The following is a 12,913-nucleotide window of genomic DNA, read 5'->3' as shown; positions in this document are numbered from 1 at the left end:
TAAATTACACTAGTTTAATGCTATGGTTCACCATTATTTTCTTGTCAAAATGTTTGAAATCCACTTGACATTCAATGGTGAAAGAATCTTAGATTTTTATATACTTCCGCGGCAGGGAAATTGTTGTCGCATTTTGGGATTCGCAATATTTTGGGATTCGCAATTATTACCAACGGTGCAAGCTTTTAAATGATTTCGGTTTAAGTTCCAGTAATACCCGACTCCAGCGCCTGTCATCCTATATATATTCGTTTCCCACCCAAGAAACAAAGCCATAGAACCTGCTACTAAACCAACGAAAATGGAAGTCATGGGGTTCAAATTAATAGCAATCTTGGGATTCGTAGGTTATGCCATTTACTGGCTTTATGGGATGCTTGATTTGTACTGGTTCAGACCAAAGAAGCTTGAGAAATGCCTTAGGGAACAAGGTTTGAAAGGGAACCCCTACAGGCTATTACGAGGAGACCTCTATGAAAGTGCAAAATTACTCAGGGAAGCTCATTCCAAGCCTATTCAGCTTGGAGACAATATCGTAAAACGCACGATGCCCGAAGTCTACAACTCTGTCCAATCTCATGGTACGTAACTTTTAATTTCTGAAGCACCACTTAATTGTGATTTTGCTCGCGTTCTCTTTTGATTTCTTCTCCTTCTTCTTTTTTTATTTATTTTTTTTGGTTGGAATACTAACGCAAACCGTTTTGTGCTGAACTAAATTTAGGAAAAAATTCTTTCATGTGGATTGGAAGATTCCCCAAGATAACAGTGACAGATCCAACACTAGCCAAAGACGCCTTGGTTAGACACGCGACATTTCACAAGAGTTTTCACGATCTTGATCCACTCATCCACATCCTTTTCGGTGGAATGGGCGCTGTAGAGGGTGAAGAATGGGCCAAGTATAGAAAGATCACTAACCCTGCTTTCACTTTGGAAAAGTTAAAGGTGTGATTTTCAACATTATTGTCTCGCATTTTCAACTCTGCATGCACCGGTTAGTAGTTGATATGACCCCTTTAACTGTTCCCTGTTTTATAGAGCATGTTACCACTGTTTCAATCGAGCTGCATCGATGCGGTTAACAAATGGACTAGTGTGATTCCTGAGGGGGGTGCAGCAGAGGTGGACGTGTGGCCTGGAGTTGAATCGATTTCAGCAACTTCAATTTCAACATCACTATTTGGGATTGGCGGCGAAGAAGGAAAAAAGATTGTCGGGCTTCTGAAAGAACTTGCCAATCATACGTGGGAAAAAGTAAACTCAGTTTACTTTCCAGGAAAGAGGTAAAGTTTACCCTTAACCAAAATTTTTTTTTCTTTATAAATATAACGTACACAAAATGCATGTCTTGTTCCTTGAGCCTCTTTTTTTAAATATTTTATTTTATTTTATTTTTTAAAAATTAATTATCAACTTCATGCAGGAAAAAAATTTTAATTAATATTATGTTCCTATTACCTTATGAAGAAACTCATTTGCTATAATGGAATTTTGTGTAGATATTATCAATTTGAAAAGTATAACTAGTAAACCTGCCTTTACGTATATAATCTTAAAAGCATGTCTATACAAAATGGGTGGTGAAGGAGAAACTGTCCAAGTCTGCCCCATGTTAATCCGATATTGGAATATGGCTATGCCAATATGCACATACATATATACTAACACATGTTACGCATATATATGTATGTATAAACTAGATTTGCGAACTAATTAAGTTCATTTAATCAATGTTAAGAATAAATGACCAAATTAAGAATAAAAGTTAAGTAAATGAGTAAATTAACAAGCAGTAATCAATCAAACAATGGAATATAGTCAAGAATCAGAAAATCGATCCACATGTTGTACTGAACTATTATCTGATTTATTAGATAATTAGTTTTGTGTTTGAATTTGCTGCTGAAGGTTTCTGCCAACTAAGAGCAATCTCAGGATGAGAGCATTAGACAGAGAATTAAGAGTTAAGATTACAGACATCATCAATAGAAAGTTGAAGGCAATGCAGGCAGGAGAATCTGGTGGTGCTGACTTCGTGGGGTTATTGTTGGAATCCAATCTCAATGAGATCAAGCTGCAGGGCAACCAAAAAAGTGCAGGATTGAGCATTGAAGATATCTATGCTGTGTGCAAACTGTTCTATTGGGCAGGGCAGGACACCAGCTCAACTTTGGTCCTCTGGACACTCGTCCTCTTGAGTAAGCACACTGAGTGGCAGGACCGTGCAAGAGAAGAAGTTCTCCAAGTTTTTGGGGACAAAATGCCGGACTATGATGGTATAAACCACCTGAAAATTGTAAGTCTCCCTTCAAGTTCCTAAATCATGCAGAAGTTTTGGGCGCTAGATTGGGAAGATAATAGGCACCTATTAGAAAAACTTTATGAAATTTCTTGATTTTTATTTTCTTTCTTGATGTATAGTATTTTCTGGCCACTCAATTGTATTACTCGTACATAGGTATCTATGATCTTGAACGAGGTTCTACGGTTATATCCGCCACTAGCTGAGCTCTCCAAAGTGGCTTCCGAAGATACACTACTTGGGAAGTATTTGATTCCAGCTGGAGTACAGGTCATGATGCCACAAATTCTGCTCCATTATGACCCTGAATTATGGGGTGATGATGTCTTGGAATTCAAACCAGAGAGATTTTCTGAAGGGATTATGAAGGCAACAAAAATCCAGGGTGCTTATTTTCCCTTCAGCTTCGGACCAAGGATGTGCATTGGGAATAACTTTGCACTGTACTCGATAAAAATGGCTATCGCAATAATCCTACGTACTCTTTCCTCAGAGCTCTCTCCATCTTATGTCCATGCCCCGATTAGACGTGTCACCGTGCAGCCTCAGTATGGAGCTCATTTAATCTTGCGCAGGCTCAAGAACCATAATTAAGATGGCCATGCAGTAATATTCCTATCGTAGCTTTGAACAAGCTACAGCATTAAGCTAGGCTGGATGAAAGCAAGCAAAGTGTTCTGTGCTTGTTAGAAAATAAATTTTATTTGCATTGTTGGACTTGGGTTTGTATGACAATAATATATATTTGTCTAAGTTTGAGTGAATGATTATATATTTCAGTTCTAAACTTAAATGCAGTTGTATTATTTGGCATGCTAGTTGTGAAATAATAATAATAAAAAAAAAAAGATTAACTCTGCAAATGAGTTGTGAAATTGAGGACAAGGGCGTGCAGGCATCCAAATACGAAAACACGTGGTCCGATAGCTTCTGTGCCAGCGGAACTCTCCCTGGCATTGATGGGAATAAAAGAATGAAAATCTGAGGACAACAACGTGGGGCCAGTGGAGTGGAAGTGTAAACTTTGCAGGGAAATTTGTCAAATTGATCCTTAATATTTTTATAAAAAAAAAAAAATTCAGTTTTTAATATTTAAAATCAATCAAAATAGTCTCTAACATATAAATTATGAGTCAGTTTGATTCCAGTGCTCGTATTTGCTTATTTTTCCGACTAAAAATTGCACACCTCTCTCACATGGACATATTTTAAGGATAAAATCGGACCACCCACTTGTCCGTCGGAATTAGCAGCACCTCTGCTCTTCTTCCTATTAGTCAAATTAATTGAACAATCAATATCTTCAGTCACAATAATGGATTTTGAACTGGTTTTCATCAACAATTTCCTCAGCTCCGAATTGGTATGCGCCTCAGTCAACTCAAGATTGTAAATGTCATACCCCAAGAAATTAGCCATTGCAGCAATCATGCTAGACTTACTCGTCCCAGGTGGTCCGTCCAACAAATATCCCCTCTTCCAAGCCCGGCCAATCCTCTGATAAAATGCTTCCCCATTAGCAAAATCTTTAAGATCAGCCATGATTTCGGCCTTTTTGATCGGATCCATAGCTAGCGTGTCAAAAGTGCTAGGATGCTTAAAGGGTATGGACTCCCAAGGATGGGCTCGGGAATCAAGTGACCCTCCACGTGAATTGGTGTAAAGCAACCGATCTTGATTATTCCGACGTATTTCGCTAGCTTTTTCCGTGACAAAAACTAGGTAAGATCCCAAAATAACCGACTTATCCTTCTTCTTCACGCGCAAAGTGAAGCCCCGCTTTTCTTCGGGCAACGGCCGCCAAGAAAATGTCTGGGCTTGTCTCTGCGTGACTGTGTTCCCACAGAACCGTCACGCCCTTGTAGTTGTCCATGAGGCGGTCATTGTTGGATAGCCTGAGGTGGAGTTGAGCCAGCGAGTGAGGCTCAGGCGGTTGCCGGAGATGGAAGCGGATCTGCTGAGGTACAGCTGGACGGCATTGTAGAGTTCATTGGTGTTGACGCCGTCGATTTCTGTGATGTCATAGTAGCAGTAGACTGAGAAGTGAGAACCAGTTGAAGAAGCGGTGCAAGAGTTTGAGGGATGCATAACTATGGATTAACGAATATTTCCGATTTTGCTCTTAAAATTATATCCATGTGAGACAGGTGTGTTATTTTTAACAGGAAAAATGAGCAAATGCGAGAATTAGGACCAAATTGGCTCATAATTTATATGTTAGGGGCTATTCTGACTGATTTTAAATATTAGAGACTAAAAAAGTTTTTTGTGAAAATATTAGGGACCAATTTGTTAAATTTCCCAACTTTATAAGTGGTGAGTCCAAAACCATTAAGGATCGGTTTGTAAATGGAAAAAATGCACTTTTTATCCCTAATGTTTAAGGTGTCAACCAATTTTGTTCCTAAAGTTTCATGCAAAACACATTGCATCCTTGTAATTTTATAATTTTGACTAATTTCATCCTTAAAGTTCACTCAAACACATTTCATCTTCATAGTTTCGTAAATTTGGCTGATTGAGGACAATTGATGGATTGTGAAACAATTTGAATGAAATGTCGTCACTTGACCATGGCATACCCATTAGGAAAAAAAACAACCTCACTGTTCAAATTTTGTTTTGTTGCATCATATACAAGTTTTTTAATTATCTATTTATCTTTCAATCTATTTGCTTTATCTCAAATACATCATATCACATTAAAAAAAGTGATCGTTTCCTATCCAAAAATATTTCTTGTTATTTCTGTAATTTAATCAATAATTGAATTAAGTATTAATAATACAATTACGAACAGGACATGTGATGATATTATGTTCAAATTGTTAAACAACCATTTAATTATTCTCAATTGGTAGATCTTATAAAACTATGAGGATGAAATGTGTTCTACATAAATTTTAGGGACAAAATTGGTCAAAATTATAAAACTATGAGGATCAAATGTATTTCACATGAAACTTTAGGGACGAAATTAATTAACACCTTAAATATTGAAGATGAAAAGTGCATTTTCCCGTTTGTAAATTATTTGGTCCGGAGATGGGAAAAGGCAAATACAGGAGTAATTTCCCAATTAGTGCTAGTTTTCAAAAGAAAAAAAAATCCCAAACAATGTCACTTGCCAAACTTCTTCCCAAAGGGTGAAAAACATAATAGCAAAATGCAATGCTTCTCGAAAACTTGTATTTCGCAAATGCAATGTTTCTATTGTAGAATAAAACAAATAAAGTGGAGCAAAAAAAAAGTCCACGAAATGTTGCATTTCCTAAATGCAGCTTTTGGAAAGTATGCATTTCACAAATGCAACTTTTTGAAAAATTCTTTATATTATGGAAAAACAAGCAAAATAAATTAATGCAAGAAAACTAGGAGGGGAAAAAAAAGCAAAAAATACCTTACTAGAATTTGGATTTGAGCAAATTGCGCGAAATGTCACTAAACTATTGCGAGGTGTTGGTTCTGATCACTAAACTTTTTTATTAGCCAAAAATATCAATGAACTAATAAATCTATAACGTTTTAGTCATTCCGTGTATTTATGCCGTTAAGAGAGACGAAATGTCACTTTTTGAGAGGCAATTTCATCTACACAACTGTTAAAAAATTTATACCCTCGTTCTTCTTCACCCACAACCACCCATCACCTACATTGCCACCCACCGCCATCACTTCCGCCTCCGCTCTCCTTCCTCTCCCTTTTTCTTTCTTCTTCCTCCTCCTCCCTCTTCCTTCCCTCCCCTCCTCTCTCTTCCCTCTACACCCTGCCTTCTCTTTTCTCCCCTCCTACTGGAACCCCCCCTTCCCTCCTATTTTTGATCCCGACCAAAGTCCAGCTGCGACCTTCAATCCAAGCTCATCAGAGAACAACAACAAACGGCACAATCCCGATGCCATTCGGACACAGAGGCACTAGTCCATGTCTTCTAAGTTTTAACTAGGCTAAATAGTAGTACAAATTCAGTACCCGTTCTTGGGAACGAGGTATACCCTGGCTTTAATTAGTGACCCATTTCCAAGTTTAAACCCAGGGCTCACCGGGAAGCCCACCACCTGAGGCACACCACCACCCATTCGTCCACCACCAAGAACCCTCACCACACTGTCCATATACTGCGGATGGAAATCAGCTCCCTTAGTAGCCTCAAAATGACTAGTTGGTGGGTCCATAAAAAATGCCAGAAAATGTAGCAGCCAAACTGCCTTAACTAGGCCCAAAAACTCCCCATAAAATTGACTCCTGGGGTGGCTTCCGGCCTAAACTAGGCGGTGCTGCTCCAAGTCCCCGAATAACGACTCCTCTATTTTGGGATGAACAATTGCCAAATACTTCTTGAAACAGAAGTTCCCGAAGCTGCAAGTTGGAAGTATCCCTAACAGTTCAATTGGGTCCATGGCTTTCATGTCGCGGTACTGAGTGAAGCAATCGCGACGGTGCTGGTGGGGATGGATCACATGAGTTGCAAACTTGATTTTTTAGGGGCAAATTTGTCAGTTCAGTTTTTTGGTTGAAGTTTGTCTTCATAAACGACCCCTGAACAATATAGGTAGCTCCTTCTCCCTTTTAACTCATCAGACTCTTGTGATTTTGTGCCCAAATCTGAGATGGATTTACCAACTATTTTGGAATCTCTGATTTGTTGGATAGGTTGAAACTTCTCTGAGACGGGAGATTTTCTCATTGCCTAATCTTTGAAATCTTGAGGACAAAAAACCAACTCTTAAGCACCGCCAGATCCATACTTCTTTCCAAAGACAAGCATTTGCAGTTTGTCATAGCCAGCAAGCACACCAACACCAATAACAGCACGTAAGATGTTTGCACCAGCTTCCTTGAAGAGAGACCTTGCACCCTCATTCTTCAAGATCTGAGCAAATGCATCCAGGGAGCTTTTGTACTTCACTGCCTCACCAAATGTCATCATCGTCTTGACGGTGCTACCATTTAGATCAGCCAGCTCCTTTATGCCTTTGCCGGATACAGAACCATTGATTATGTAAAAGCTTCAAGGAAAAGATTGTGCGGACAAAATTGCCCCTCAAAAAGTGACTTTCCTTCTCTCCTAAAGGCATAAATACACGGAATGACTAAAACGGTACAGATTTACTAGTTTAGTGACATTTTTTACTAATAAAAAAGTTTAGTGATCAGAACCGACACCTCGCAATAGTTTAGTGATATTTCACGCAATTTGCTCTTTGGATTTTAAATAGTTACTCATAAGTCATCGTTTGTTATTTCATGTTTTATAGTGCGCGTGCTAACCTTAATCACTTTGGTTATTCCTTTATGGCCTACTTTTGCATTGTAGATGCTAAAAAAAATAATCTTTCTTTTCAAATTTTGTAAATGATAAAATAAAAAATTTGTGTAATAAAGGTGAAACAAATAAAAAGTAGCTAAAGATAGAAGAGTTGAAATGCATGTTTTAATATATATATTTTTTAATGTGCTCTCATACATGTCTGAACAAATCTATTGGTAACTTATTAAATTAGTACGTGATGTTAAAAGACACAGCTTAACAAGAGTTACAATAAAATTGTTTTTTTACTAAAAATAATTTTATTGTAACCCTTGTTAAGTTATATCTTGTTGTTGCGTTTGCCTTTGTATTCTATATTGGGAGTTTTATCAAAAGATCTCTTCTTTGAGTGGTTATAAATATAGTGGGTTTATTTGAGTTGAAATGTGTCAAAGGCACCAACTCGAGAGATTTTGGAAACTTTAGTTCACAAATTAAGAAAGGTTTTTAAATTAAATATCAAACTAAAAGAGTGAGTTAGTAGGCTATTTAAGCATTTGGATCTTTAAGTCCCTTTTTTTTTGAACTATCTTGCATTTTCAGCATTTAGTACTTTCAGGCTTAGGAACACTTTTCTAGATTTTTGTGCTCTCTTTCAGTAGTTAGTGCTTTTAGATGTAGATCGTTTGACCAAATCACTTAAATTTTGGTATGTCTCTGTTTGATATATTCGCTTTGTTATTATCTTTACTACATACTAATTTAATAAATTATCAATGAATTTGTTAAAGATATGCATAATAACATTTTTTTAAGCAAAAGTATTATTAGACTAGACATTTTATCTCATTTATTTTTAGCTACTTCATTTAGTAGTGAAAACAATCACTGAGGTATTAGTCTAAAAAGAAAAATGTGTGATATAGATACCGTAGCACCAGGAGAAAATGAAAAGACTACATGTAATGGGAGTGATAAAGAGATTAGAAAGCGTTTAAGGAGTCTATGGATCGTTTGTATTAGTTGTGCTGTTGTCGGAATAGAAATGAGAAGGAACATAGTGGACCCTAAAATAAATTATATTGTATTTGGATAATAGATTAATTGGGATAAATTTTTTAAAGTAATATAGTAACACTTTTTTAAATGATATATGTGAGATAAAAATGTGGTTATGCAAGTAAATAATTTTTGACAAATAATTCACTATCCAAATAAATGTTTTGCTTTGATGAACAATCCTGTGTTGAACTGACAAACCGAATGATTAGCCCTTGATTTGGCACGATGACAAATTCCACGTCGCTCTACAATAGGTTCTGACATGCCTTCTCATATGTGGAGGCTAGAAATTGGTCAAAAATGTGCAACAAACATTATTACAATAAATTTCATTCCCTTATTTAATTTTCCGTCCCCTGGATCCAATGTTATATATTACGTTCCAAGTTCCTCACACCAGGCAAAAAATTACAATTCATAGGCAAAATTTTGCATAGATTCGATGTATGTTCCCACTTGTAGACCGGGTGGTGCAGAATCGTTCACATTGTAGACACCAAAATTTTAATTTTATTTTATTTAATTTTAAATTTAATTTTATTATTTATTCTTATTTTTATTTTATTTTATTTTAGTTGATTAAGTTTGCAAAATGATAGTTAGTGTTTATTTTTTGCTTATTTTAGTAAATTAGCTTCATCATTTTTCTTTTTAAGACATTTTTGCATTAAATTTCTGAAATAAAAAGAAAATTCTCATAAAAAATTTGTTTTAATATTTTTAAATTCAAGTGCTTGACAATAAAATGAAAATTAGTGATGCATTTAACTTCTTTTTTTGTTACCCTAAACTTGTTTTGAAAAACAAAAAATAACAAAATAAAAAGAAAATAGGTGGAGGCCATGCAAACTAGTTAAGTGGGATGGATAGGCATTAGACAAATGTCCATATTTTTTACACCACAACACATGCTAAGCTAAGTGGCAGGACACTTGTTGATTTGAGAGAAATTTGGAGAAAAAACTGAAAAAAAAAAAAAGAGAAAGAAACAAGGGAAAAAGGCTACGGGAAAGAGCAAGGAAAAAACTAGGAGGGTTGGCTGGAGGAGAAAAAAAAAAAGACGGAACAGACAAACAAGAAGAAAAAAAAAAAAGAAAAGAGGGAGAGGAGCTGCAGGCAAGGCCGAGAGAAAAAGGAAAAAACTAAGGGAGAGAAAGACCGAGAGAGGGAGAGGTGGAGAGGAGGTGACGGCTGAGGATCAAGAGAGGAAGCAAGGAAAGGGAGGGAGTGAAAGAGATTGGGAGGAGAACTTCGAGCAAAGAAAGAAAAGAAAAAAGAAAGGGAGAAGCAGACCCAGAGAGGAGAAACCAGAGGCTTCGAGTAAGAGGAGGGAATCTGGAGAGGAAGAAAGGAGGAGCTTCGGGCAAGAGAAAGAGGAATAAAAAAGGGTTTCGGCTGGGAAGAAAAAGAAGGGAAAGGAGAAAAAAGAAAGGGAGAAGAGAAAAAGCGAGGAGGGAAAAAGGAGGTTCCGGGGAGAGCAAGAAAGGGGAGAGGCGGCTGAAGAAAGAAAAAACAGCAAAAGAGAGAGAAATCTGAGAGGAAAAAGAGAGAAACGAGAGCAGAAAAATTGCTGGAAAATTTTGGTACCGGGTTGATGCAGCAGGCCTCTTTGGATCCATATTCTTGCTTCGATTTTAACATTTAAGCAAGTTCTTTATTTCTACATTATATAAAGGTGTAGAGAAACAGCTTTTCTCTTGAATTTTTCTCCAAAAAACACCGTTAACCCCTTCAAATTAGAGCTCCAAATCACGAGATCATCAACCCTGGGAAGCCTGCGACGGAACTTTTGGTGAATTCCATTTGGTTTTTCTCGCATAGATTCGGCGTCTCAATCATTTATGGGTAACAATAACTTCTCTTATCAGTTGATTTAACACTTTTCATGAGATCTTGGGGCCATTTGCGTGAGCTTTCTCTTTCATAAATGGGTTTCTTGGATTTTGTTTTCTTTTCGCATGGTTCCTAATGTTTTTGGAGAAAGTGGCTTTTGATGACTTGAAATTGTCAAAGGATTAGGACGGTTTGACACTTGATAGTTCAATGGTTTGGCTGAAAGGTGTTAGCTTTTGACAAACCCATCTTGGATTCACCAGAAAACTGGTTTTGTTCTCGGTTGATTGCATGTTTTTCCATTTTTGTTCTTCGTTTGATCTTCAATGACTTGTCTCCTGCATTTTGTGTTGTGTTAATCAAACTGTTTTGAAGTGTTTTGAAGTTTAATGGGTTGGGTTAATGAGTTTGCTGGCTTGGTTTGAGATTGAATAAGATACCTCAGTTGAATAGGCTGCAAAATTTCAGAAGGAAAAAACGAGCGAAGAAGAATAGCTTCTTTAAAGCTTTTGCATGAAAAGTTGCCGAAATTGCATTTTGACCCCCATATTTTGACTTAATTCTACTATGACCCAAAAAATTAAAAAAATTAATCAATTTTGTCCTTTTAAAATGCTATTTTTCTTTGATATGCTCTAATGTGATTTTTGGGCAGACTATTTATGAATTTTAGGATGCAATTTGAGGTTTAATAATTTTTGATAGATTTATAGTTTTTATTTGAATTATACTCCATCCGTCCCATTCATTTGGTTATGTTTGGGGAATCCAACTTTTTAAAAATAGTGATTTGATTGTGATGTTTGTTCTTCTCTTTCCAATTTTACCCCTCAAATTCAAATTTTAAATTTGAATGTATGATTAAAAAGAAGGGTTATATTGGAAAAAAAGTGTAAAAGTTGCTTTGACTTTTCTAACATAACAATTGTTTTGGGACATCCCAAAATGGAAAGTATAACCAAATGAAAGGGACGAAAGGAGTAGTAAAATAATTAAAATTTGGGTAGTATTTTTGTTTTGGGGTTTGATGAGAGGATTTTGACTTTTTTATGAATGTTAGCATTTTGTTTTGGTAGGCTTCATCTTAAGCCCTTAATTTTATTTTATTTTAATTTAGACCCTTAATATTTGAAATAATAATAATTTGACCCCTCAAACTTCTATAATTATTCCAATTAGGTCCTTACTTGTTTTAATTTCTTGAATATGGGTTGTTTACTTTCATTTAAATGCTTTAATTGTTCAATTTCATGTTTATTTTCATCTCTTATGATTATTTGTTAATTAAAGCGATACCTTAATCATTTTCTTTGTGATTAGAAGCTAAATAAGGGAAATTTCATTTCATTAGCTCACAAATTCAAGGGAGGTACACTCTACTCCATTATTTTGATTTTAGTTGATCCTAGGTGCTCCTATGTGACTTTTTGTGCGTAATGGCATGCTCTTTTGAATGTTTTTTTTATCTCATCTAGTTATTTATTCACTTTATTTGTTTTAATTTTGTCTATTTATTTTAATTTAATTTTTTATTATTTGAAAGGCGATTAAATGCCAAATTGTAATAGTTAGATTATTATTTCATTTCATTTCATTCTCTCCCCTTTTAGATTGTAGTTAGAGCCCCCAAATGTAATAGTTAGGTCTTTATTCGCTTTTATTTGTTTGCACGCTTGTGTGCTTATGTGTTTACTCCCTTTTTTAGAATCTTTGCATCTAGATATCATACTTATGTGCTATATACTATATGTAATTTATGTGTTTATTTGCTTTTATTATGTTTTATATGACTTATGGGATTATAATAAATGCATGACGTTACCACACTAGTCCAATGCTAGTTGTGGCCCTTTTTACTATTTCTCACTAGTCCAACGCTAGTTGAGGCCCTTTTTTTCGATTTCTTACTAGTCCAACACTAGTGAGAACTTATAGACATGGGTTAGTTCAACGTTAGACCCTTAGAAACCGTCCACGCATTAGATCATGCTCGTGTGACAAATCACTATATTTCATGCATATTTTCCCACTTTTTAGGATCCTTATGATCACTTTTGCATGATATTTCCCCTAATAAATATCCCCTATCCCTATGTATAAAAACATGACATTAGACTTGCATTTCATTTAAGGAAAGTTAGACATAGGTTAGTTCATTTGCTTAGCCAAAAATTAGGAGAATTAACCCTTTAAATATGGGATATAGACGAGTATGGCCTCTTAAGCCTTAGCACACTCGTATTCCCTCTATAAAAGGGAAAATTGAGTCACGAATTTTAGCCCCCCCTCCCGCACTCGTTATGATGCATTCCTTTAGGTCATGTATATATGTATAATTATTATTTTCTTTTCTTTTCTTTGAATCTCATATTTTGCATACTCGTGACCTCTTCAAAGAGTCACTTTTGGGCATCGCAATTTAATGCGATTTGCACCAACTAAAATTCGAAGAGACATATTGACT

General features: G+C 35.9%; 1 protein-coding gene and 1 pseudogene across 1 annotated transcript; one reads left to right on the top strand and one right to left on the bottom strand.

Moving 5' to 3' along the window:
- The first annotated feature begins 232 nt into the window (after positions 1-232).
- On the top strand, positions 233-3,098 carry LOC113700824 (7-deoxyloganic acid hydroxylase-like). Its single transcript, XM_027221262.2, has 5 exons — positions 233-581; positions 725-948; positions 1,042-1,286; positions 1,912-2,299; positions 2,462-3,098. The coding sequence occupies exons 1-5, from the start codon at positions 302-304 to the stop codon at positions 2,897-2,899; spliced, it is 1,575 nt and encodes a 524-aa protein (XP_027077063.1). The 5' UTR covers positions 233-301; the 3' UTR covers positions 2,900-3,098.
- A 380-nt stretch (positions 3,099-3,478) lies between these two features.
- On the bottom strand, positions 3,479-6,418 carry LOC113700830 (AAA-ATPase At5g57480-like; annotated as a pseudogene).
- Positions 6,419-12,913: the final 6,495 nt, after the last annotated feature.

The sequence above is a fragment of the Coffea arabica genome, chromosome 1e (assembly GCF_036785885.1).
Source record: "Coffea arabica cultivar ET-39 chromosome 1e, Coffea Arabica ET-39 HiFi, whole genome shotgun sequence".
NCBI classification, from domain to species: Eukaryota; Viridiplantae; Streptophyta; class Magnoliopsida; order Gentianales; family Rubiaceae; genus Coffea; species Coffea arabica.
The sequence above is the reverse complement of the archived record's forward strand: the minus strand, read 5'-3'. Positions and strand labels throughout refer to the sequence as shown.